General features: G+C 43.6%; 1 protein-coding gene across 3 annotated transcripts in view; it reads left to right on the top strand.

Annotated features, from left to right (window-relative positions):
* Positions 1 to 26,542, top strand: part of SDK1 (sidekick cell adhesion molecule 1) — an 854,095-nt gene that overhangs the window by 489,513 nt on the left and 338,040 nt on the right. For all 3 annotated transcript variants that reach the window (XM_032327040.1, XM_032327041.1, XM_032327042.1), the window contains exon 5: positions 18,032 to 18,165. In XM_032327040.1, coding sequence (XP_032182931.1) covers positions 18,032 to 18,165 — 134 coding nt within the window. The remainder of the gene's footprint in view (positions 1 to 18,031; positions 18,166 to 26,542) is intronic.

Consider the following 26,542-nt stretch of genomic DNA (forward strand, 5'->3'; position numbering starts at 1 on the left):
ACCGTTTCTGTTTGCCTTCCTCTGGTTATTCATCATGCTGAGTGGTTTTCAAATGCGCAATATTCCATTTTAATTTTTTAATGGATTTTGTGTTTGTTTTATATATTCTTGCCAGTTTGCCTTCTGATTTTGTTTGTTTGTTAGTTTAGATAAACTAAAATTACAAATGTTATGTAGTCAGGTTTATTATAAATCTCTTTGTTATGTTACACGGTTTTCACACTTTGTAAAAAGTACATTTATCTTCAGCAGTTAGACACTTACTAAATTTTATTTTTGTATTATGATGTTTAATTCTTAAAATTTAATATCTTTAAACACATACACACATCATTTTAAATGTACATAACTGTGCTCATATACATGTTCTTCCTTTCGTCTTTCCCCCCCTTTTCCTTGAGGCTTCCTTCCCCGCTTCTCCTCTTTTTGTCCAACCCGTGTTGGTAGCCTATACTGTATCTTCTCTCTTTTGTTTATTTTTGGTCTAGTCATGTAGTCCCATGTAGATATGTGCGCGCACACACACACAGCTTTCATTGCCACCATTTGTAAAAATTGGATCGCATTTTATATATCTTTTCACACTCAGCAATGCATACAAAAAAATCATTGAACTCAGCTTGTATTGCCCCAGTTCAGTCTTTTACTTATTTTTTATTTTCTCATAGAGAGAGAGAGGTGGGGGAAAGGCAGAGGGTAAGAAAGGCAGAATTTTAAGCAGACTCCTCGCTAAGCCTGGAGCCCAACGCAGGGCTCGATCTCATGACCCTGAGATCAAGACCTGAGCCAAAATCAAGAGTCCACCAACTGAGCCACCCAGGCGCCCCTCCAATTCAGTCTTTTTTTTTTTTTTTTTAAGATTTTATTTATTTACTTGACAGAGAGAGATCACAAGTAGGCAGAGAGGCAGGCAGAGAGAGAGAGGAGGAAGCAGGCTCCCTGCCGAGCAGAGAGCCCGATGCGGGACTCGATCCCAGGACCCTGAGATCATGACCTGAGCCGAAGGCAACGGCCTAACCCACTGAGCCATGCAGGCACCCCAATTCAGTCTTTTAAATGGTTGTGCAGGGGGGCACCTGGCTGGCTCAGTGGGTTAAGCCTCTGCCTTTGGCTCAGGTCATGATCTCAGGGTTCTGGGATCAAGCCCTGCATCGGGCTCTCTGCTCAGCGGGGAGCCTGTTTCCTCCTCTCTCTCTGCCTGCCTCTCTGCCTACTTGTGATCTCTATCTGTCAAATAAATAAATAAAATCTTAAAAAAAAAAAAAAGGTTGTGCAGGGTCCTGCATGTGTAATTCACAATGCATGAAGCCTTCTTCCATAATATCTTTTCTTGTGGGAATTTTATAGTGCTGTATGCATGAGGGAAAGATCTAATTACTTCTCCTTGCTGAATGGCTGGGTAGTATTTCCCTGATATTTGTTGGACCATCTTGCCGTCCTGTTGACCCACAGCGCTTCCTTCGCTGCATGGTAATCGTGGGTGTGTCGTGTCTGGAGGCTCTCTGCAGAGATGTCAGCTTTTCATGGTTTTATTCACTTTCGTGTGAAAACACTTTTTTATTCTGGAATAATTTTAGAGTGATAGCAGAGCCATACAAGAGCTCGATACCCCCTTCACCAGCTTATCCGGCTCTGGGGCCATTATCAAATCTGAGAAACCCACTTGGGTATGAGGCTGCTGACCGCGCTGCAGACTCCGTGCCGCTTGTCTGAACCTTTCTCCTCACACCCTGTGCCGGGTTCGGGCTCCAGCCCCAGACCCCGTGTGCCGTCTGTCCTCGTGTCTCTTTGGTCTCCCCCAACCTGTGACACTTGTCTTTTCTTGTCTCTCCTGACCTGTACACTCTTGACGAGGAGCACTGGCCCGTTGTCTCATAAAATTTCCCCCAATTTGGGCTTAGCTGGTGTTTTCTCATGTTAATCGTGTAGTAGAAAAGGAGGAAGGGTCCCAGAGGGTGAACTTCTCACCTCAGCGATCAGGGCCTCAGGGATTACTGCTGACGTCAGCCCTGGTCACTTGTTCCAGGTGAAGTTGGCCGACTGCGTCCCCTGAAAAACTCCTGCTTCTTCTTTCCCAAGATGTGTTCTTAATCTGGCCACGTGCGCACTCCACCCATGGAGAGAAAGTGTGGACATGATTTAAAACCACCACAAACAATGCGGAGATACTTTGAGGTTATACAAATATCCTTTTTTCCCTTAAAGTTCTGCTCACTAATTTTACCATTCATCACGCGGCTCTTGTCTGCATCAACTTTCCGCGACTTCCTCACAGTCGCTTTTCTACTTTCCTCATTCCTTCCACATCTACTAATCTAAATCCTCCTGTAAGGAAAATTTATCCTTCCTACTTCAATCATCCATTATTCAGTCATTACTTACAGTGGTATGGGTTTAATGTCATTCTATAACTGATAGGATCTTGATTCTTCCTTTAAAAAACAATTCGCGGTCTCGTAATACTTTCTCATTCTTCTTATAAACTTAAAAAATATTTATTTCCCATTTTCAGAAAGTTCAACTGGGGTGTTCCTTAGAACGTTGGTAAACTTTTCAACTAAATCTAGAAAGAAATTATATCATTATGGTCCAGAATTTATCTTACCTGGAAGAGTGAAACACCTTTCTGTGTCCCCACTCGTTCCCCGAGACCTCTTCTGGCTTCTCCATGCTGAAGGCACGTGACTGTGTTAATGATCCTTCATTCTAGACTGACAGATGAGCCTCTGTAACTCTCTGGGTTTACTTGTTCTGCGGGATGGCAGATTTGGAGCTCTCTGCTTTTGTATCTGTTTAGACATTTGTCTTACTGACTACATTGCTCTATCATGGGTGCTCGATTCATGTTTTTTTCTAACTTTATTCTACACTTTTCTTTTTTCCTTTTCTGGTTTAAGCTTTGGTTTCATGTCTTTTTGAGATGAAACAGTATAGTTTTCCCAGCTGGTTAGGTTTTCACATAGGCTTCATTAGAATCTTCAAGTACGTACAATAAGAACCAGACTTTTTTTTGGTTAGATTACAGTAGGGGTGTGGATTTCTTACTTGGTCTTCAGACTCTTATGAGCAGGCTTCAGTAAGGTAGGTTTCCTGCTTTAGAGTCTGGTGAACTGAAGGAAAGGGAGCAATTCTGTTTTCTTATTTCTAAAAAAATATAAAATAAAGTAAAATTAAAAAATCTGGCCCTATCACCTCTTAGCCACTTTGGTATTTGAGTAATGATGTATACATATCTTTATTCCTGTTATTCATTGGTGAAAATGTCTAGCCCTATCACTGGGCTCATGACTACTAATTATCTTTTGTTTTTGTAATGCAAAGTGCTGTTTCCTCCACATAGCAGATGGTTCATAAAGTACCACAGTGTTCAGAGTTATCAATATCCCTCCTACACAGCTTATTCCTGCATCAAAAGAGGAAAGTCCTTTGTGCCCTTTGAGATATCTTACCCACCTGCAGAGGCATGCTGGAAGCCCGGGTATACCAGCAGGCTGACCTCACCTTTCCTGGACTCTGTGGACTTGTTCCTGTCCTAAGACTGGGTTCTGCTTAAGCTAACTCACTTTTAACTTCTCTTCTTGTCAACCCCTTTGTTCCTTGTGCCCTAACTGAAATGGCCCAAACTCAAATAGTTGTATAGTGAAATGCAGTTTTTAGCAAATTCCTTTATTTTACTAATACATCCCAAAGCACAGTTGAGCTAGCTGTACTAAGCTGAGAATTTGGGAGCAAAGGAAGACATGAATGCAGACAATAACATAAGACACATCCCTTTTTCATTTAGGAGGCATTCTTGTGTAATTAGCTATTTCATATAATGGGATTTTTTTTTAAATAGCCAAAAGTAATATTTCACCATAACTTTTTTTTTTCTTCGTGGTAGCTTTAATGAAAACTTTTCTAATATGTCTCTACCTTTTGGAGCATAGTGCATATAATTTATTCTCTTTTCAATATCACTGTAAGGTTATAATTAAAAACATAAATTCCTGTTTCATGACCCTGAGAGCCTACTGAATTGTTCAATCCTTTTTTTTCTTAAATTCACCGACTGGCCTCAGCTGTGTATTTTTGCATTCTTATAGCTACATTCATGTACTTTATTTATGTCCATTGTTGGTTGTCACTGTGCTGACAGTACTCTTGTCCATTTCATCCTCCTCCTTGACCCCGAGGGTCTCTCTTCAAGCTTGGCCAAAGCAGGAAGTGGGCTTCACACTGATAAGGTCTGGAAGGTTCCGGATGACATGGCCCTCTTACCTCCTTGGCTTCTTGAACATCCTACACCCCACCAAGCCTATTCCATCTTGGGGCCTTGCACTTGGTACTCTCTGTCTGGATCATATACCCTTGGCTTCACATGGAACATCCTGTTTTATTCTGTTACCACTCTCCAACATTTGCCTCTCCTTGCTCTGGGAGGACAAGACGGCTTGCTTTTCATTTCCAAACCATTCTATCTCATAGAATGAGTTAAGAGTGCTCCTTCTTTTGCTTTTCTCTGGCATGGTTTTTTGGTTTTGTTTTTCTTTTGTTCTTATTCTAAAATAATCCTACATTATACATTCACAGAAAGTTGCAAAAATCCTCTTTTCTTCAGAGAGGCTGGTGTATCTTTCATCCAGTGGTTATATTTACATAACCACAGTGCAGTTTCAGAACTGGGGGATTGATGTTGGTCCCACGTGTGTGTCTAGTTCTGTGTCCTGTTATCACATGTGCAGGTCTGTGTACCCACCACTGCAGTCCAGACACAGAGCTGCCCCACAACCTTCCAGGTCTCCCAGAGGCCACTCCCTTCCCTACCGCACCCCTGCTAGCAACCGCTAACCTGTTTTCCATCTCTGTAAGTTTGTCATTTCAAGAACAATGATGTAAGTGGAGTCCTACAGTATGTGGCCTTCTGAGACTGGCTTTCTTCACTCGGTATAGTGCCCTTGAGATCCATCCAAGTTGCGTGTATCTGCAGATAGCCCGCCGTCATTGCTTCAGTAGTGTTCTCCAGTGTGCATTGCTTCAGTAGTGTTCTCTAGTGTGGCAGTGGCAAAGTTTGCCTAACCCTTCACCTGTGGAGGGACACTTGAGTTGTTCCGAGGTTTGGGCTATTCCAAATAAAGCTGCATGAACATTTGTTTGCCTACAGGCTCCTGTGTGAATGTGAATTTTCCTTTTATATGGGATAAATGTCCAGGAGTACAACTGCTGGGTCAAATGGTAAGTATATGTTCAACTTTTTCAAGAAACAGCCAATTTTCTGGTGTGACTGTACCATCTTATGTTCTCACCAACAGTGAAGGAAGGATGTAGTTTCTTCACATCACTGTTTTTAATTTTAGCTGTTTTAGTAATCATATAGTAATAGCTCATCGTGGTCTTGATTTGCATTTCCTTAATGGCTAGTGATGTTGAACAGCTTTTCTTGGGCTCGTTCGCCATCCGTATATCCTCTTCAGTGAAACGTCTCTTCATGTCCTTCGTCTGTTATCTAATTGGATTTTTTTTTTTTTGCCACTGTTGACTTTGGAGAGTCTTTATATCTTCTAGATGTATGTTCTTAGATTTGTGGTTTGCAAATATTTTCTCCCAATCTGTAATATGTCTGTTCCTTCACAGGGTTTTTCACAGAAGTTTTTATTTTTTTTCAATTCTAGTTTATTATTATTTTTTTCACTTACGGGTTGTGCTTTTGAAGTACACCAACCTGTAGGTCACAAAGAATATTGCTTGAATTTATTCTAGAAATTTTATAGTTTTACATTTTACATAGACACCTTGGATCTGTTATGAGTCCATTTTTGGATGAGGTGTATGAGGGTGAGGTCCAGATTAACCTTTTTTCCCCTCATGAATGTCCAGTTGCTACAACACCATTTGCTGCAAAGATGCTTGTTGCTCCATTGAACTGCATCTTTATCCTGCTCAAAAACCAGGTGGACAGACTTCTATGGGTGTATTTCTAGATTCTGTATTCTATTCTATCGGTCTCTATGTCTGTTTATCTGCCGATACCATACTGTTCCATGCATTTTAGAAAAATCTTCCCTACAACTCCAAAAAAAAAAAAAAAATAGTTCTGGGAGTTTGATAGGAATCAGATTATCTGTTTGGAAAAAACTGGTATCTTTGTTGTTTTTCAGTTTATGAAATCAATGTCTTTCCATATATTTAGAGTTTTTTTTTCTCCAATGTTTTTGTAGTTTTTCACATGTAAGTCCTAGTCATGCTTATCAGATCTTCACATAAATATAATTTTCACATCTGTTGAGTGATCATGAGTGATATTATATCTTTAATTTTTGTTTTCACATGTTTGTTGCCATTACACGGAAACACAGTTGGTTTTTCTGTGCTTATAACCTTGTATCTTAAAACCTTCCTTCCTGATTTATGATGCTGAAATCATGCCCTTTTAGGATCCCGGGAAATTCCTTAGTTGAATCCTGAGTCCTTGTGATGTGACCTAGCCTCTGACCATTTCCTGCCTGTGTGATAATAGCATGTTCAAGGTTTATCTTGTACATTTCCTGGCAAAGGCCCATCATCAACCATGTCTCCACAGGAACTGGTTTCTTCATGTGGAAATGGCATTTAGAGACCACATCTGGCCTCAGGAATTGGAACGATCGGTTTTAACCACTGCGAGAGACTGTCTGACTCCACAATTCTCTGCTGGAATGTGGCGACTAATTAAACCCCTTGATATTCTCTTATCTAACAGGAAATGCCCTAGTAAGGGTTTAACAATCATTTGTAAGATGAGTGAGTGAGTGAATGAAGGAAGGAATGAGTGAAACACATTTTGTGCTAGTCTCTGATCATTGGCAAACTATATATAGATATATATATAAAACATGGCCCACCTAAGAGGGAGATTGTCAGAACCGTTCAAATCACTACCAGTCTTCCAAAGAATTCTGAAACTCCTGTGAACCACACAACTTCTCTTTCCACCCTCTCTCCTTCCTCTCAGTGACCTCCCCACCAGCCTGGCCTTTTTGCTCTCCCTCTCCCTTTCTGGATCCACTCCAGACTTTGTTTCTCTCCTTGTTGTGAATTCCCAAGACTCTTCCTTCTCTAGACTGTGCTGCCACCCCAGATTGCTTGGTAAGACCCCGCAGGGGAGGAAGAGAGAGATTGCAAATGCCCTTGATTGAAAGTCTCGCCATAAAGAAGCACATGGATGCCAACACCCCGTCAGAGAAAGCTCTGTGTCCGTGCTGTGGTGTGATGTGGGACATGCACTGTTGAGTATTGGTAGTGCCTGGCCCCATGCTTAAGTGCATGTACACACTTCCAACTGATTTTTTAATACACAAGATGGCCCTGGGAGCTAGGCAGAGATCTCTCGTTTCAGAGATGAAGAAACGGATCCCAGAGAACTAACGTTTTTAAGGCTTTTCTGTGGCTGCTGTAACAAATTTCCATGAACTCAGTAACTATTTTCTTGCCAGGGTCTATTTTCAGGGTCTATTTTCTTGCTGTGCTAGAGGTCAGAAGTCTGACGTGAGTCTGATGGTGTGTAGAGGGCTGCGTTCCTCTGGAGGGTCTGGGGAAGAACCTGCTTCTTGCCTTTCCAGCTCTAAGTGTTCTTAGACCTGTAGCCCCTCATCCACCCTCAAGCCCACAGAGTTGCACCCTCAGTTCTCTTTCTGGCTGCTTTCCCTTTTAGGGACCCCTGTGATAACTTGGACCCACCCAGATCACCCAGTAGCATCTTCCCATTTCAGAATCCTTAATCACGTCTGCAGAGTTCTTCTGCCACGTGAGGTCTTATATTTACTGGCTTTGAGAGTTAGCACATGGCCAGCCCTGGGGCCACCATTCTGTAGACTCAAAGGGAGCACCTACGCTACACATGGGGTCTGGGAGGGGGCCGCACCTTTTCCTGCCTGTCCACCCTGCAAGGCTGACCTCTCCTTCAGGGACTCCCAGAGGGCTTTACCTTTGGGTAACTGTGGCAAAGAGTGGGCTGTGGTCTTTCACTCTGTTCAGTCCTAGTGCCTGGTTCATTGTAATCATTTGGGGCCAGGATGCGGGTTTGCTTGGGGGCAAACCTAAAATACCTATTGAGAAATGTGGCCAAGGACCAAGAACAAATCCATCAGCACCTAACGAACAACAGCGCTGTTCTCCATGAAGACAAACGGAGGCAATTACGTTTTATGTTACTATGTTATGTTTGTCATGGAAATGAACTGCATGATCGTTAACAATCGCGGGAAGTGGAGACAGTTGGGAAAAGTGGCTGTTACCCTTTTTTTTCTATTTTTATCCATTTTCCTCATTTTGTTTTCATGTGGGGTGTCTAGGCACTATGAGTGATGTTACCTAAATACGCACACGGCCTATAACTCACAGGTGTATTGTCATGGTTAATAATGTTTTCAATATACTTAGACTTTCCCAAAATGATCCTCTTTAAATTATTTATGGCTATATTTTGGGCATATCACCATTTACCCTGGCAAATCTGAATTTGCCTGCCCATTTTCTCAGTTTAGACACATCCTAATGTCCAAATCAAATGGTTTTATAAAGCTTTTCCTGGAAAAGTCTGAAGTGGGTAGTTCTTGAGAAAAAAGGATTGTCTGTCTCCAAAGGAAATGATCACTAATCTTCATAGCCGACCCCAAGCCTCTAATCTCTGCCTCTTGTTAGCAGGAACAATGGCTGGACCTCGTGGCGAAGTTAATTCCTACCAGAGTGACCAAGGAGGCCTGGCTTGCGGGTTCTGGCAGGATAGGAGGGGGAGCCCCTCACCTCCTGCTTATTCACCTCGGAGGCCTGGGGCTCCCCTGCCAAGCTCTGGCCTGTTGTGGAGCAGTGGTCCTCCCGGTAGATGTCAACCCTTGGGACTTTGACAAAGCCGAGTGCATCACCCGCTCCATGATCACTGCCTCATTCTGGGCACTGTCTTAGTTACTGGGGAGCCCGACCTGAGTCCTAGAGAAGTGGGCGAGAGAGACAGAAAGGGACAGATGAAAACAGGGAGAGATGGAGACAGAGGAGGGAGGAAGAGCGGATGAGAGGGAGGGAGAGGCATGCACCCAGGCCGGAACGCTCTGGAACACCAGGACAAAGGTTTGTGTCAAATACAGTTCCTGGTCTTGTGCCCCACCAGGTATTGGGAGAGGGAAGGCAGCTAGACTCAGGTGAGGGAACTTGGGTAGGTGGGGTGGAGGTGGGTGCGGTGAAGGTGACCGGGTTAAAGTCTTGATTCCTCTGCTTTCTTTGGGAAAATTCCTTCTCTTCTAATAGTATCTGTTTCCTGTCTGTAAAGTAGGGGTGACAACAGTAACTCACCATTGTGGAGTTGGGGGCATATGCCAGGCATGTCGCTAATCAGTCTTTATGTTATCTTGTTTGTTTCTCATGCCAGTGCTAAGCAATGGATGCCTTTGTTATCCCCACTGACAGACAAGCAGCCTGCTCAGTGCCCACAGCCGGCGGGGGGTGCCATGGGGGTTGGTAGAGGAGGGTCCCCTGCAGTGATCTCTCCATTCGCTTCTTGGTCACAGCCACCAGGTACTGGGAGAATCAGCTGTGGCGATGTGCTCAGAGCGCTGAGCACATGCCATGCCCCTGGAACGTGCTCAGAAAAGTCTGCCCCTTACTACTCTGTGGGGCAGGCAGAGCAGCTTGGCAGAGGAGGATGGCTGAAAGGGGCTTCTTGCTCCTTCTGTGGAACTGCATGAAGCCCCAGGTCGTGGGATGAATGGGGGGAGCCAGGGGGCCCGTTCTCAGGGAGATACATCGAAGACAGACAGGCTCACCCCTGCTGACATGGAACGCGGAGGGACCTGTCAGAACTCAGGGAAAAAAACATGACTGTCCATCTCCCAGCTGTGGCTAACAGTTCTGTTGGATCCGCTGATCCGCACCTCTGGAGTAACTCCCAGTGCGAGGTAAATAATGCAAGGTCTTCTGGGCCCTTAGCCCAGCCTGCGCTCCCGGAGGATATTTTCATTTCGCATTAACAAGGGATGTGGTAAACCTTCCTGAGGGTTTAGTTTAGGAGCCCAGTATTGTAAATACCTCCCAGCCTTATTTATAAATTAGTTGCTCTGTTGACTGTTTTGCCATTGCCCTGTGTTTTTTTGCCGGGCTGTGTACGTGAGCCTAGAAGGCTTGTGGGCTGTATGGTGGAGCCTTTAGTTTATACACACAGGCCATGGCCCATACTGGTGGTTTCCAAGAAGCAAAGAGTTACAGGAACGTCGGGTGTTCTTGTAGATTTATTGTCATCTTCACTGCTGGCAGAGTTCTGTCCTGGAGCACAGGGCTCTTGCCCCACAGTCAGGGGAGTGTGTGTTTCGCTGAAGCACGTGCAGGGGCGCCGCCACAGAGCAGCAGCTATAATCCTTGAGGCATTGTGACTGTGCCACGGCCACGTGTGCTCTGCAGACACAGCTTTGTCCCTGAATCATCAAAGGCCGTTTAACAAAGAGCAGAAGCTCTTTGTCATAATTACCTTCCTTTAAAGAGGAACTTTTGCCATGACTGACTTGCAAGGGAGAGAACATTCCAGAAGCATTCTGTCCCCCAGAGATCTGCCAGCATTCCTCACTATTGTTTGCTCTTCAAGAAGCACTCTCTTTCATGGCCGTACTCATTGTGCTTGATCCTGTCCCAACGACATGACCCCACACAGGCGCTACCATGCAGAGCTAGGTCAAGTGCTCTGCCCATTGCCCCTACTTCTGCAGGAGGGAGAAAGCCTCCATATGCCATGTGCAGAAGGAAGGGAGATTCGGAGAGAAACTGTCTGACTTGTCTGGATGTTTGAATCGCCAGGCTCAGCCTTCCCGGTGTAGCCCACTAGGCGGGGATGGCTGTCTCGGGAACGACTGGTGGTCACACAGGCGCGCACACGCCGGCTGGGGGCCTTCGCTGGGGGTTCTTGTGTCCACAGGCTTGGTGGCACCTCACTCTGCAGGCCGTCAGTTCAGGGAAGAGTGTCTCAGTTGGCCATGGCAATACACATTTAATTCTGGGCTGACATACGTATTGCTTTTATGATGCCATATATAAAGTGAATTTTTTCAGATCTGTCCACTCTTTGGAGAGGCTCTCAGGAGAGCCCCCTCTGGGGAGGATTTGGTTGGGGCCTTTCTGGGTTCTAGACGTCTTTCTGTCATCCTTTTTAACAGTTTCTAGTTTGAGTAGATTTTACGGTCTGGGTCAGAGCCAATGTTTAAGGACCTGACTACACATTCTACACATTGTGCTGAGCCTTTTTTCTTTTTCTACTTGTTTTGTTTGGTAGAGGTTAAAAATGAATGTGGCTGGAATTCTTATGCCTGAACTTCAGCTCTGTTTGAACCTTCCTCGGTCAACTTCATTCTTCCGCATATGACCAGGCCAGAATTTGGGCGTGACCTCTTATTCGTGCCCAGAACTGGAACCATTAGCCTAAAATAACAAAAGACCCTGGGTAAAATATTCATTGATTAAAATCCTTTTTAAAAGTAACTAGAAAAACAAATTTTTTTAAAAAACAAATGACTAAACTAGAAAAATAAATATGTAAAAGTAGCTAGAATACTTAAGAAGCACTGCTGTAAAGAAATACATTTCTCCTGGGCGAAAATCCCGATGGAATAGACCCTTCAGTGGTGTATCGGGTTACCCTGAAATTTCTTTCCTTCTTTCCTCTCTCTTCTGTTGTGCAGTATCTTTCCAAGAGGAAAAGGATGGATTCTGTTACTGACATATCAACAGGTGCTGAGAAGAGGCCAGGGACTTTTCCAGCATTAAAGTCTAATATTGTAGGTGTTGCTGTTGGAGTGGGAGATGGGGGGCTGGGTACCGGGAAAGGAGCTTTTCTGGGCCTTTTTGCTGAAACGTCCCTCTGGCCCCTGTGCACATGGCTTCAGGTCATACTAGCTTCGGATGACTTGATGATATTAAGCTAGTGACTCAGCGACTGGGCCATGTTTGTATGGCCACCTGTTCAGTAAAACTCTAAAAAGGATCTGGTATTTAGCCCTAGAAGGAGGATAGTTGACTGCATTTGTTATCTGACCACCTGCCATCCACACGCACCACATCTGAGATCCGGCGGACACTGAGCAGGGACTTCGTGCCAGCCCCACTCCCAGCACTGCCTCATTTGCACACGAAGGCCCTTGTGATGAGTACTGTCACCCCTATTTCATAGATGACAAAACCAAGTAGTGAGCCTGAGGGAGCAAACCAGAGCCAGACCTCATTCTAGGCCTCTTGACCCACCCAGGTCATCCTTAATCTGGGCATTTGCAGGACCTCTCTCTCTCTCTCAGCACAGAGTACTGTACTTCCTTGGCCTGGGTCTACCTGTGGACTTACTACCCGTCGTCTGTAATCATCTTGTACTGGCAGAACGAGGGGGTGCTTTCTCTGTAGACCATTTGAGATTTTAATTTGAAGGCAGACCATGTTTTACTTCAACCCACCAGGAAGCAGTCTTGGAGATGAATGAGCTTTGAGCTCTGGTGTCCCTTCTGCTTTTACTCAGAGACAGACATCATGCACTCAGGAGGGTGTCCCTCTTTGCTTCTCTTTACGGCGCACGGAAGTTCCCTCTCTGCCGCTGCTAGGTGAGCTGACCCTGATGCCCACCCAGTGCCTGCTCCTGGCGAGCAGTCTGGGAAGCCCCAGGCCAGGCCCACAGTTTGGGGGAAAGGTGGATGCTTTGTCCTTTGGGGCAGGACAAGTAGGAGCCCTTGACCAGAGTTTCAGGTGCGAGGCTCGGCAGAGCCGAGGATGGGACTTCCTTCCGTGTCACCTCCAGAAGCAGCCATCCTATTCCTGAGCTGCTACATGTGTTCTTGATTAGAGAGCCTGGCCTGTCTTTCTAATATGACATCTCATCCGCATTGTACTAAGAAGCTGTCACTGGGAAGATAGATGTGGTCATACCTCCACATTTCCAGCTGCCTCTTTGGCTTCTCTACTCCTCCTTTAAAATTCTGTAAAATACATATTTGGGACTTCGCAGACCTATCATTTTCTTTCTCTGTCTTTTGGTGTGTTCTTCCCATTAAGCTACATCCTCGTGTTCAGGAACTATATTTCCCTATGACTTTCCCTGGACAGTGTCACACACACCACCGGTGTTTGGTACAGTCTCACTGAATGGTCAGGTGACCCCCTTTCTTCCTGGGTTCCTCCAAAAATGAACAATCACAGAAACTATGCCAATATGAATACGTGCGTGTTTTTCACGCTCTGTGCTTAAATACTGGCGGCAACTGTGTCTAAGACAGAACATGTGCGTATTGAACAGGCTTCAGATCCAAACAGTTTTAAGGGAGTTATCATTTAGAATTCCTATCCTCTAATGTACCCCCACTTGTGTCTGTAATTAATGGTTCACAGCTGATGTAGACTAGATGGAAGAATTTATATAAATTTAATTATATTTCCCCATATACTTGCCCTAATGAAATTAACCACACGTCCTATAGGAAAGAGTCCCTGCATGGATTAAATTGAAGTGTTTGGCAAGGCATGGACCACACTGGCAACTAAGCTGGTGGAAAGCTTGAACGGCCCCTCCCTCTCCCTTCCCACTCTTAAGGGAAAGTCAATAAAATGTTTCCTGTTACTTCCTGTAGTTCATAAAAGCACTGAATCTATGCACCGAGGACACACTCTTCTTGGGACCTGGGCTGTGTGCTCAGGTTCGTATGGCCTCTGCTCTGAGGTAGGCCTGGGAACTCAGATGTGACTACATAAGGAATATGGTTAGTAGATTGTCTTCCTACAGCAATTCGGGCAATGTCTACCCTCACTTTCCTTCCCCATCCTGGGCAGCTCCGAGGGGGAGGGCAATTAGGGCAGCCACCAAGCTGGTGCTGCCATTATTAACATGTCAGGGCCGCAGGTTAGAAAGCTAGTGTTCTGTATGGCGTTAAGAAAGCGAGGATCTCCGACACTGGCAAGCGGGGCAGGAAGCTCACTTGTAGATATGCCCACTGCTTGCCAGCCTCCATCCCCATGCAGCCAGTGCCTGAGCCCTTGGATCTAGGTGTTCAGGGGCATTTTCCCCTCATAGGTGATTTTGATCAGAGCTGATGGTCAACGACTCCAGGGATCGCCTCTGAGGTTTTAACTTCCCTGAAATAGAGAATTCTCATTTTGCCAACTCCCTCAAGAAAATGTTGGGAGAATCAAGTGCAGAGCCCAAAAGCACTTAGAATGTGCCCTTCCAAATGAGTCCTCCTCTGAACCACTGCATTACTCAGGACAGCCGATTTCTCTCTGAGAACCATCCCTGTGTTTACGGTCGGCAGCTAGCAACCCTTCAACCTGCTCCTCATGAGTCTGGCACTCTGCTCTCCCAAGCTTTAGTGAGTTGAACTTTTCATTTCTGTATTATTTTCTTTATTACTATCCAATGGAATTAGAATGTTTCATTTTGAAATGTAGAATTAAAATGGGGGAAGGCTAAGGAAATAATTCCGTACACACATTTATTTTAATAAAGTGAAAATAAAGTAAAAATCTCCTTGACTTAATGCTATAAGATTCCTGTAAGGTCAATGTAAGTTTTAAATTAGTACTTTGGAATTATGTGATTAAAAAAGCCAAATAGTCTGTATGACGGGCAAAGTACTAAATGCATGCCTTGCTTTCATTCTGAAAGTTGTTCTCCTGGTTCAAAAGTGATTTATTGTGGAAAGATATTTTAAAATACAGAAATTGAAAGACAATTAGTTATAATCTTACCATTCAAAGTTAAGTGCTGTTAACATTTATATATACACATACAGAGAGAAACACACAGGATTATTTTCTATGCACCGAGGACACACTCTTCTTTCTTTGAACCCCAAGTGGGTGCTCCTGCCCATGCTGTTTTGTATCTGTGTCAGGATTCATTTGACTTCTGGAAACAGAAACCCTAACTTCAATAAGTTTAAACGTGAATGAAGTATATCACCTTATGGAATAGGAAGCCAGAGAGGATGGGCTGCAGGCTGGTTGGGTCATTGACTCAGTCAGGTTATCAAGGCAAAGGACTTAGCTACTTCCTTTTCTCTCTGTCCTGCCACCAACCTCATCAGCTTCATGCTAAGGTTGTTCCCTTCGTGGCCATACAGTTGCCACCGTGAACATCTGGACAGCACGCTTCTTCATTCATGTCTGGTGGAGGACGTGGCAATCCCGCCCTTCTGTCCGGTGAGAAGAACTTGGGTGTGACTGCCTCAGGGCAAGGACAGTCACCAGATAACTGCCCCAGGCCAACCGGCTCTCGCCCGGGTTCCTCTGTCAGTCCCTGGCAAGAGGGATTGGATCACCATGACTGGTTTAGACTGGTTAGGGTCAATTCTCCAAACCAGAGGCCTACTGTAAAATGGTGAGGATGTGGAATAGATGTGGGAAGTCAGCCCCCAGCTCAGTAACCTGATGTTTTCCCAGAATGTTTTATGGACACGTAGGAGATTCACAGGAAAGGATCACTTAGCTTATTTTCTCATCATCTCCTTCACGCTATTGTCTAATGTGCTCTGACTTTCAAAATTCTGTCCCTCCTGCTTTTGTCCACACATGCTTTCCCCAGCGTTGTGAGGGTAGCTGGCGGCCTCTAAGTGTGGGACCTCCTGCCTGTTCTCCAACAGGGGTGAGAGCTCGCCCCCAAGTGTGCTCCTCCCCTTTGTCCAGCCGGGCAGCCTGGGTCCCATGCCACTTCCTCGGGTCTTGCATGTGGTGCCCGTACCCGAACTGGCCTCTGATGACCAAGATCCAAACCTGGTGCTAGGAAGGGCCAGCTTCATGGCATACGTGGCAACCTGGGCCGGGCCTGGGCACAGCAGAATCATCGGGGTCTGTTAGAGAGGAAGACTCAGAATGAATGCGTGGTAAATGGCCTGCTTCAGTGTCTTTAAAAACTGCTCTGTTCTTAAGCATTATAACAATGATCTGAATCATCTGAAATTAAGAAGAATGTCTTCAGATGGTTCAATTTTCATTTTAAAAACTCAGTTTCTTTTGTAGAAATGCTCTTCTCAGAAAGAGTTGGATGAGAAGAAAGAATAAAGTCTTCTGGGGAACTGATCCTCATTAATCTAGTGTTCTCTAAAGTTTTGGCATTTTTGTGCTGTCTTTTTTGGCTTAGACAAGTTTTTCTTCATAAGTTTTGATTTAAAATCATCTAGAAATTAAAACCTAGAAGAGCAAAAAATGAACTTAAAGATACAAATTATAATAGATGTAAACTTTAATATTTTTATTCTTTATGTACTTTTCATTTTCAATACCCTTGAGACAATGTCATAAATAATATAGAGAATTAATAGGCATTTTGAAGAATAATTCTGAGAGATACTAGGCATATTTGAAATTACTACAGCAAAAATTAGATGTTAGGGAAAAAAGTTATGACATATTCAGTTTTTTAAATTGTACTATTAAAGGTGTAACTTAGGTATAATAAATATTCATATTTAATTTTAGGTGCCAGGGTAACATATACTAAAATAAAATGGAACAATTTCTATGGCTCTATAAAGGAATCTATAAAGGAGTCATAAATAATTATAGTAAAACTTCTTTGAGATATTTTTATGGGACTAAAAATTGAAAAATTGTTAATAGGGAAATTTTCGTAAGTGAGAAAGGAGGTAGGTTAGTCACAGAGACCTCAAACTGCAATATATCCTTTGGAACCCTGAATAAGCAGTAACTTCGTAAGATAATCTTGTATAAGATTACAAAAGTGGAGAGTGTCTAAAGGGGCTTTCAGGAAAGTAGCAAGAAGAAAAAGATTATTATTATAGTAAAATTCAGATTGGTCATGCAGTTTACATTCTTTTTTTTTTTTTAAATGTTACAAGAACAGAGATCTTGCCTGAATTTGGAAGGGCGGCAACTGTCTAGGATTTAAAATGAACAAATAAACGTATTCCCTGTAGAGTAACAACCTGTGGGCAGCAACACAGCTCACTCCAGATCCTGGGTGCTTCTGGCATTTGGATAAGAGCTGGGACAAAAGGGTGCTTGGGTGCTCAGAATGTGTGTCTTTCTTGCAACGCCCAGTCGACCCTTTGTATTTTTTTTTTTTTTTTTGCTTTATTAACAAATTCTGCAAATTATAGCAAGAGCAAGGACTCCTAGGACATTTATTTTCATTGAAAGCTGCTTGGATTTATGGAAGTTATATCTTTGTTACTTTTCTTCCTCTTCTTTTAAATAAGTACTCTGGTGAGTCTGTGTGTGATCTGCCCAGCAGAGCACTAGTCCACCTGTGGGAAGACAGGTCCTCCTTCTGGTATTGTCATGCTGCTCTGTTACCTTGAACAAATAACTTAACCTCTATGATCTTTTCTATTTCTCATTTCTAAAGAGAAGGTGGTGGGTCAAATGTGTCTCTGAGGTTCCTTTTTGTAGCAGAACTGGGGCATACGAGAGGGTCTCTATGATGATGGGCTAGACCGTGCTCTGGAACGAGGGGAAGTGGCCCAGGTGAAAAATGTGCAGTCTTAGCATTAGTGGTTATGGGAAAATCAAGTGGAAGGGGTCAGCACTGCCCATTGGCAACTTTTCTTCAACCCACTAGTTGAGAAATAGAGGTACAGAGGCTCTAATGAGGCTCCTTGGGAGGTGAAGGAAATTGCAGTGAATTCTTTTGCCCCCAGTCCAGGTTTGGGGCGTTTTAGCCCTGCATTTGCAAGGTTTGTGACCATTGTGTGATCAAACAGCCCTACTTGAAGGGAAAAGACCAGCTCTTCTGGATTTTCTTCTAACTTGTTACACATTCCCATAGGAAACTTTGAGTTTCAACATACCTTAGATATATCTGTTCCAAAATGTTGTCTTCCTCACAGCCAAGGGTCAGAGGGTTCAGACCCTCCACGCAGGAGTGTGAACTGCGCAGGAGACTTAGCCAACACCATATTCCTGAGGTCTGCCTGTACGTTTGTTTTTTTATCCTTCTAGCTTTTCTGTATCTTGGACATTCCTTTCTAGTTGGTCTAAATAAATTAATTTGCCTTACGAACAAGAAGTCCCATGGAGTGGTTTTGACCCTGTCTCTTGTCTGACACAGAGCCATCACGCTGGAGAACCAACTGGTAATCCTCGCCGCGACCGCGGGTGACGCCGGGGCTTACTACGCGCAGGCCGTCAACGAGCGGAACGGGGACAACAAGACCAGCCCCCTCATTCACTTGAGTGTCGCAAGTGAGTTCTGAAATTTCGAATGGTAATTCTGAAAGTGAAAAAAATCTTGATTTAATTAATATATGTCTCATGGGACATTTCGCAGTAAATCCCTCTCTGAGATAGTGGTGATGGTTTAAGATGGATTCAGTGCCAATAGTTGCTTTCTTTGAAGTGTGTATGCAGAAAACAGAGCACAACAGATAATTCTGACTGTGAGTTCTTATCTGATTGGGGATTTAAAATATTTTTGCTTCCGCGGACTGTGACTGCATACTGTTTTGAACAACAACAAAAAATCCTGATTTATGAGGAATTGTAACTATGAACCTTCTTTGGGACTAGATTAAGCATAGTTTATATAAGTTTAATTTAAAAATAAGATCTTTGAGAAAATACATATATGCTAAGTTGCTTTAAAATTAGCAGTATTTCTTTTTTCAAATTTTTATCTATTTATTTTAGAGATAGAGAGAGAGCAGGGGGCAGAGGGAGAGGGAGAGAGAGAATCTTAAGCAGGCTCCACACCCAGTGCAGAGCCTCACACAGGCCTTGCTTGATCTCATGACCCTGAGATCATGACCTGAGCCGAGCAAGAGTCAAATGCTTAACTGACTGCATCACTCAGGTGCCCCAGATTAACAATATTTCTTAATTTTAATCAGCTGACCATTTTTTTCTTACCTGATTTAACTGAATAATGAAGAGAACACAAATTACAGTTACACCTTTAGTTTACTTAAGGAAATTTTACTTTGAGGAAACTAAGTTTGAGGAAACTCAGTTTAAACATTTGGCCTTCAAAAGAAGGCTCTAAAAAGTCTACTAGCTAGAGCTGATTGCTGCAGCAGGGGGAAATGTCCAGAAGCAAGAGCTCTGGGCTACAGGAGATTAAAATGTGCGTCTCTCAGGCAGGTCACCAGATGTTGGCAGCGTGAAGTTTCTTGGGATGAAATGCAATGACACTGTTCCTAAGAGCATACAGTTGGGAAATGCTTGTAAATTTCAAAACTTGATGATCTCATCAAATAAAAACGAATTAAATGGGTTTGTCTGTGTAGTAGTAGATGTTGTCTCTTTAGGAAACACCTCGAAGGGACAGCTTTTCCCTACAGGTGGTTTGGGAAGTCTCGTGTCATACATAGGATTGGATCACAGTGTTTGCTCCTCGTGCTCCCTGAGGGATATGATTACGTGAAGTTGAGTAGACTGACTGGGTGAATGTCTGTAGCAAACATGGCGCAGGAGACCACAGTGTGCTGCCAGGGGCCTGTCACCTTCCTGGTAGGTGCTCCTCAATGGCCGTCATCCTGCCGTCAGTACCTCATTCCTCGGAGCTGAATCCTCGTCTCCAGAGCACAGACTAGGTGCAGACTGGGCTGTCACTGTGGCCTTTTTAATGCCTTGGAGAGTTATGTGCATTGACTGAATGAGGGCTTCACAAAACACAGGCCATGATGTGCTATTTAAAGGACCCTTTGAATCATAATAGAAACAAATGTGACTTACCAAGATTTTTTTCAATATTGATAATAAAGGATGGAAATTATATTATCAAATAGATTGATTACTTTAGTGATTTCTGAGCTTTACAGTTAGAGCCATTTATTCTGGTTAGAAAATTGATTTAGCACTCAATTGTAATATATATACCAGGATAATAATTGGTCAGTTTGGGAGAATTCTGGGTCAGAAACAAGGAAATTGACCTTAGCCAGTTGGAAGAGGGGGAAAAAATTCCACAAATCATCTGGTTACCATGATGCTACTATCACAGAGCTGTGGAATAGTCTGTACCTGTAGTTTCCCCCATGCCCATTCTAGAATGGCCAGTAGGAAATAAAACTAATACAATGAATTTGCAAGTCACCATCCTAATGCAATACCATGGTGTTAGGTAATTGGAATATGTAAATTCTTTTCAATAATTTCAGTTTCTACTCCAACCAAGAAGTATATTGGAAACAGCTCATGAATATTATAATTAACTGCCTTGCATTTTGCTCCCTTGTATATTTTTATCTTTTCATTGGCACCAGGTAAAATGTGTGGACGGTGAGATAGAAAGAGGTTGATGATGTGGATGGACTTATTGTAAATCTTGGGAGAAAACCTGCATATTGTTTCCTTATATATTCTTTGCTTTTTATTTGGGACCAAGTAAGGTGCGAGGAATCAGAGGGTGGAGGAAACAGCCTTATTTTGATTCTCAGGATAACATTCTGTTGACATATTGGATTTTGCTAAAAGTTAAATGGCACTCTATTATGCATTTTCTCACTGAAAATTCTACTTTGAAACCTCTAAAGACGAGAAATACTGATAAATCTGTAGACATCCTCAGAACTGTATGTGTAAGGGCTGCTCCTTTCTGGATCACAGCAAATGCTTTCAGCAGCAGAACCCGCTCTCAGGTCCATGGCCAGCACCTGGTGAGGCCAGGGAAGGGGGACATCAAACACCTCTGGGCTTATCATGGGGTTAGGTGTCCTCAAGACCCGCCCGTGCTCGTGGTAGGACACACTGTGTGCTGCAGACATAGATATCTTGGGTTTTTTTTTTTTTTTTTCTGATGGAGGCTTTGTAAAAACACCAATCAAGACTGATGACATTTCTTAAAAACTTGCCAGCCAGCATTTTTGAAGAATCAAAAGGTATTATCGCCAATTATCATTTAATGAAGATAAATTTTTCTTCGGCAGCAGGAGGCTAAAATAAGGAAGGCTTATGTAGGGAATACGATTGAGGTGGTCAGGTACTGGAAATTAAATTCCTGGTGGATCGTACTGTAATTAATTTAAAATTGTAGAGCACCAGGCGGTCCCACCTCTTGTTTCCTGTCATAATAATAAGCCATTCCTCCTACAGGACAGCCCAGTGTCAAAGTGGAAGAGCACCCAGGGGCCAGCCTTGTCTCAAAACGTCTAAAGGAGTGATGCCCTTAACACCCAGCTAACAGGAGGAAATAATGTATCTTCCCAAACAGTGATGTACTATAGAGCTCGAAACCTTACCCCCTTTTCAGTCTCTAAATGTCTTGGCTATATTTAAAGCTTATGGGCAGAAAAAATAGGGAGAGGATTGAGATAAAAATAAATAAATCTTTAAAAAAGCTTGGCAATTAGAAGGGAAACACAGCCCCTCCCCACGCTGCCCACTGTTCTGTGCATGTTTAGGAGGTGGTGTTACTGTCTCTTCCCACTTCTCCCCCTTTTGTGGGGCTAAGAAGACAAATTGCAGTGTGTTCTGCACAGACACTTCCTGTCCAGAAGGAGAGGCCATCTCCGAGCTATCCATTCTCCTGCTCCCCAGCGAAAGCCGCTGCCATCTCAGGGCTGGATTCGCTTTGAAGTTTTAATGTGACGTGCAGCCAGCAGATGTTAAGGACGTAGGTGGGACTTTGGAAGCGTCCTGCATGAATTTTTCATAGCCGGCTCCCGCAGCTCAGGTGCGCGCCAGAAAAAGAATGGGCTGAGCTCACTCGAGAGTAGACGTTTCTATTCTGAGGTCGAACCCAGGCAGGCTTTATAAACCTGTCGACCTGCTTTCGGTTTTCACTTTGAAGATTTTACATTGAGTGAACTTTGGTGGATCAGATCTTCTGAACTGAATTAATACGTGAATCAGAGTTTCTTCTTAAAATCAGAAGAAAAGGGTAGAGTCGGGAGATGAGAGGAATTCTGCAGGATGATGAGTCCGTCATTGTGCAGACGCCACTATGCACGCCTTGGCACGGCCTCGGTCTGACCCAGTGTGTGAGATGGCCAGGGTAATGAGAGCCTCTGGCGGGGAGGAGGGTTGAAAAGGAAGCAGTGCCCATCTCCTTCCCGTGTTTCCACCTCTTTCGTTTTAATGCCTCCTCTTCAAACCACATCCGCAGATAGGATATCATTTCAGCCGATCCTCCTTCAGGCTGACAAACCCTTGCTTTTCATTCTGAAGACCACTTAACATTCTTTTGTCCTCTATAATGCTAATTTAAGTGCAGACCTCATATATGTGTAGGAGTTGAACGTGGATTCCTGAGAATAATGTCTAGGAACAGTCGTCTGAGAGAACCACCCGGTAAAACATGGCTTTTGTGTGCCCAGATAAAATTCTCTCGCATTTTCTTTCTGCCTTAAATATTTCTGGGAGAGGGCGAGGCGGAAGACTTTCAAGTGTACCCTGACAAGGGTTGGATTCCCAAAGCAATAGGAACGGTTGGCAATATTACTGGAAGCCTGTCCAGAGACAGGGTACACACCACACATGATGAATTTAGAATACAGCTATAGCTTCATACACTGGATGGAACTTCACGGCCAGAATTTTCAGAAACATAAATAAAAAGTGTACTTTATGGTAGATTAATGAGTTAATTAATCATTTAGGATGTATCGAACCTTCCAAGGGGGCTGTGTAATGAAGCATAAGACATTCTCTGGTCCCGGCATCCTGGAGCTGGTTATGAGAACAACGGAGTGTACCCTGGGGTCCCTAGAGCAATTCCGTAGGCACTCCATTGGTAAATAAGCCTTGTGCGTTCACCCCTCATACGTGCATACTCAGTTATTTATAAATTAGAAGCACGTAACTATCCTACAAAAGCGACGACGGTGAAATAAATGCTATCTTAAGTAACTTTCTCATCAGCAACATCTCACTAATCTCAAAAATAAAACAAGTTATTCTACCAGCAGAAGTGGGTTTATTCAGGAATAACAGAGAATCTAATTCAGGACAAGCAAACTATGGCAAAACCATAGGCAAGTTCAAGAAACAAAACAGGAGTGTTATTTTTGGAGAGCAAGGAGGAAGTTGCAGGGGAATTTGAACAAAAGTCTGTTGGAGAAAAGCAAGAGTTCGTGGTGATGACAGTTCCTCATTGGCTGAGTTGCAGGAGTGGTTCATTTCTTTTTGTTTTGTTCTGTTATTTAAAAATACTATTTATTTGTTTGAGAGAGACAGAGAGTGAGCAGCAGAGGGGCAGGGGAGAGGAGAGACAGAATCCCATCCAGACTCCCCTCTGAGTGCAGAGCCGCATGCAGGGCTCAGTCTCACTACCCTGAGATCATGACCTGAGCTGAAACCAGGAGTTGGATGCTCAACTGACCAAGCCTCCCAGGCACAGGCATGGTTGACTTCTTGGAGGAGATGCATTACATGTCCTTCCCTGTTGGGGCCTGGAGTTGAGGATTCTTTCCTGGTGAGCATTCTGCTTGGGTCTGTAATTGACAGTTCCTCCTGTAATCGAGGGCAAGCATGGGCTCTCCGCTTCCAGCCCTCCCTTCCCACTCCCTGAGCCCACTTTAGTGGGGTTCCCCTTTATTAACTTTCAGATTCATTTGGTCTTTAGTTCCTAGTGTCTCATGGCACAATAAACACTTTGTGAGTGGTCTTCCGGATGATGGTCTAGTTTTTTGGACAAATTCTTGTGACATATGTTTCAGGAGAACTATTTATCTGGTCCCGTTGCCTACGAAGAGCCTGCACAGACAGCGCAGACCTGCGTGCTGCTGTCTGTCATCCTCATTCGTGCTCCCCTCGGAGCACCTTGACTCTGAACTTCTTCCCATGGTCACTTTCATCCGCATATCTGTTCTGTGAGAGTTAGTTCAGTTAAAACCAAATACAGTTGACCCCTGAAGAGCACAAGTTTGAACACCATGGGTCCTCTTCTACGCACAATTTTTCCAATATACAGTACAGTTCTGTAAATGTATTTTCTCTTCTGTATGATTTTCATAATAACATTTTCTTCTCTAGCTTACTTTATTGTAAGAATATAGTATATAATGTATTTAACCCACAAAATGTATGTTAACTGACTCTTATGTAATCAGCAACAGTAGACTATTAGGAGTTAAGTTCTGGGGGAGTTTTACACAGATTTTCGGGTGTGTGGGGTGTCAGCAACCCAAAACCCATGTTATTCAAGGGTCCACTCCACACAAGGACGCCTACCCATGGCAAGTTCTGAGAGCCTGCAGATACAAACACATCTGTGCACCTTCTTGAAAATGAACATGTTTAGCTCTCCCCCCGAGGTCATGTACATTATACTGTGTGATATGAGGCCATCCCCCCCAGAGATGTGTTTTGTGTAATAAATGGTATTAGTGAAGATCAGTTTTCTTTTTATGGCTCTGGTTTTAAAAACAGATAAAAATGCCTGTTCTCACATTTGTTTCTGAACCACAGATGTATGTTTATATGGATTAGTGACTGGTGATTCCCAACCAGACCTCAGCTTAAAAGAAAAAAAAATAAAAAGCAAAGACGAGGAAGGCAATAACAAGTCCATAATTCTCTCCACAGCGCATGTAACAAAATTGCATTATCTGTTCCCTACCCCTGCCATCGCCCGTCTTCTCTTCCCACACTACCCATCTTTTCCCTTTCTGGCTGTTTTCAGTCCAGTCTCCCCCTTGGTAGATGTTAGGGAATCAGGTTCAACTGTGAATTGTAATGTGCCCCAAACCTTTGAATGAATCAGGAATAGTCCCAGTCTCCCAAAGCAGCCATCTTCACACCGGGCGAGGCAGACCTCTCAGGGGACACATGGATTTCTGCGGGGCAAGCAGGCCATAGACCTTTCAGGGAGTCTATTTCCAGGTGCTTTCTTGGGTTCTTCCTAAAACCAGGTGTGTGTGCTGAATCCCAGGGGCTCTCTGCCCCGGTTCCCCCCTCACAGGATGCGAATCACACACATCCTGAACCTTTAATGCAGGCCTCGTGTGAGGGCGTAAATCACCAGACGCCAAAGGAAGGAAGAATCCTAAACATCAGTGTCAGAGTTGTAGGAGTGAAGAGCTCTAATAGTGGGGAAATAAATCATTTTATAAATTAGGTATTTTCACTTTCTTGCTGTCCACCAAATGAGGCAGGACCCACACACATTGTCAGCTGACATTTTATTACAAATAATTTGGGAAGATTGCTAACACAGTACAGCACCAACTTGTAGGACAGGAAGACGTTTCCAGCTCTTTCACAGTTTGGGGTGGGGTGGTGGTGACGTGACTCACTCTAGTCACTGAAATGTAAGTGGAATGAAGTATGTCACCTCCAGGCCAGGAATGTAAGAGGCAGCAAGCCACCTTCGTGCTCCCCATTCCCTGTGGCTGGGCCACAGGCTGGAAGCTGCCCAGATATCTGAATCAGCATGTGGACAGAACAGCCTGGAGAGTCACCCGATGGAGCGGGGAGCCTTACAGAGCCGCTAATAAGCCTGTGTGTGCTGAGCACCGCGACTCTAGGCTTTGTTCTGGGACTAAAAGAATTCAGAGATATCCTTGAATAAAATTCCTCCCATCCTCATGCGCTTTTCTACATGAACATAATTTCACAGGAGTTTTATCTACAGAAAGGAGGTAGGGTAAGAATCAGTATAAACCTCTTGTCCATTTCAAGGAGAGATACATTTTCAGTGATTTTTTTTTCTTTTATAGGCAGTATTCATCAAAATCGGTTATATGTTTGCTTTGATTAATTGAGTACAAATAATAATTGTAACAGTAACTCAATCCAAGAGAACTTTTTTTAACCCCAGAGCCATATGGTTGCTGGGAAATTTTAATTTATATGCATACCTTATCAAAGGGTGTGATAGGGTGATCAATAAAATACTCTGAATCACTGAACGTAATAAATTACGACAAAATTCCTTGGGAGATGTGGAATGAAAATGCAGGTTCAAGAAGAAAAAGGAGTGAGGACAGATTTCTGGCCACTAAACACTAGAGCTCATTCATTTGTTTTTCTCAGTGCGTGATGATGTGTATCCGCTGCTTAGACCCACCCACTTAGATCCAGTCAGGTATCTGGATTCCTTTGGACACACATAAAAGAGTACTGCAGCCTTCTCTATTATTAAAATACATCAGCATAGTCAAATATTAAAATACATGAGAAATTCTGTTCTCTGCAATCCTTGAAATCGGTCTTAAAAAACATGAGGTGTTAACATGGCTCACATCAGCTGTGGAAGAGCACAGAGTTTTGCAGAATTCTTCTAGGTGATATAAGAGCAGAAACTCTTCTGAGCTATATGCAGATTTGATGATAATTTGTAAATAAGTGTACTATTCGGGGAGTCCCTAAGGGAGAGGCAGAAGTAGGGCCCGGATGAGCCTTGAGCTCTGGATTGGCATTTTGTGGACATTTTGCCGCTAAATCCCACAACAGCCTGTGATTCCATGACCAACACCACTGCAAATCTGAGGGTACCGAGGCCCCAAGAAGTTAGTTTATCAACCAAAATCACAAGAATAGTGAGTGGGGAGTTAGGGATTCAAGACAGAGCTTCTTTGAACCCCCAACCCCCTAGGTTTTCCTGTGAAAAGGGAACAGCATATATTTTGGATGCTGTATGGGCTTTGGTGTCAACTTGTGTCCAAGTGAGGGAAGCCGAGGA

Source organism: Mustela erminea, chromosome 20, assembly GCF_009829155.1.
Source record: "Mustela erminea isolate mMusErm1 chromosome 20, mMusErm1.Pri, whole genome shotgun sequence".
Lineage (NCBI taxonomy): Eukaryota > Metazoa > Chordata > Mammalia > Carnivora > Mustelidae > Mustela > Mustela erminea.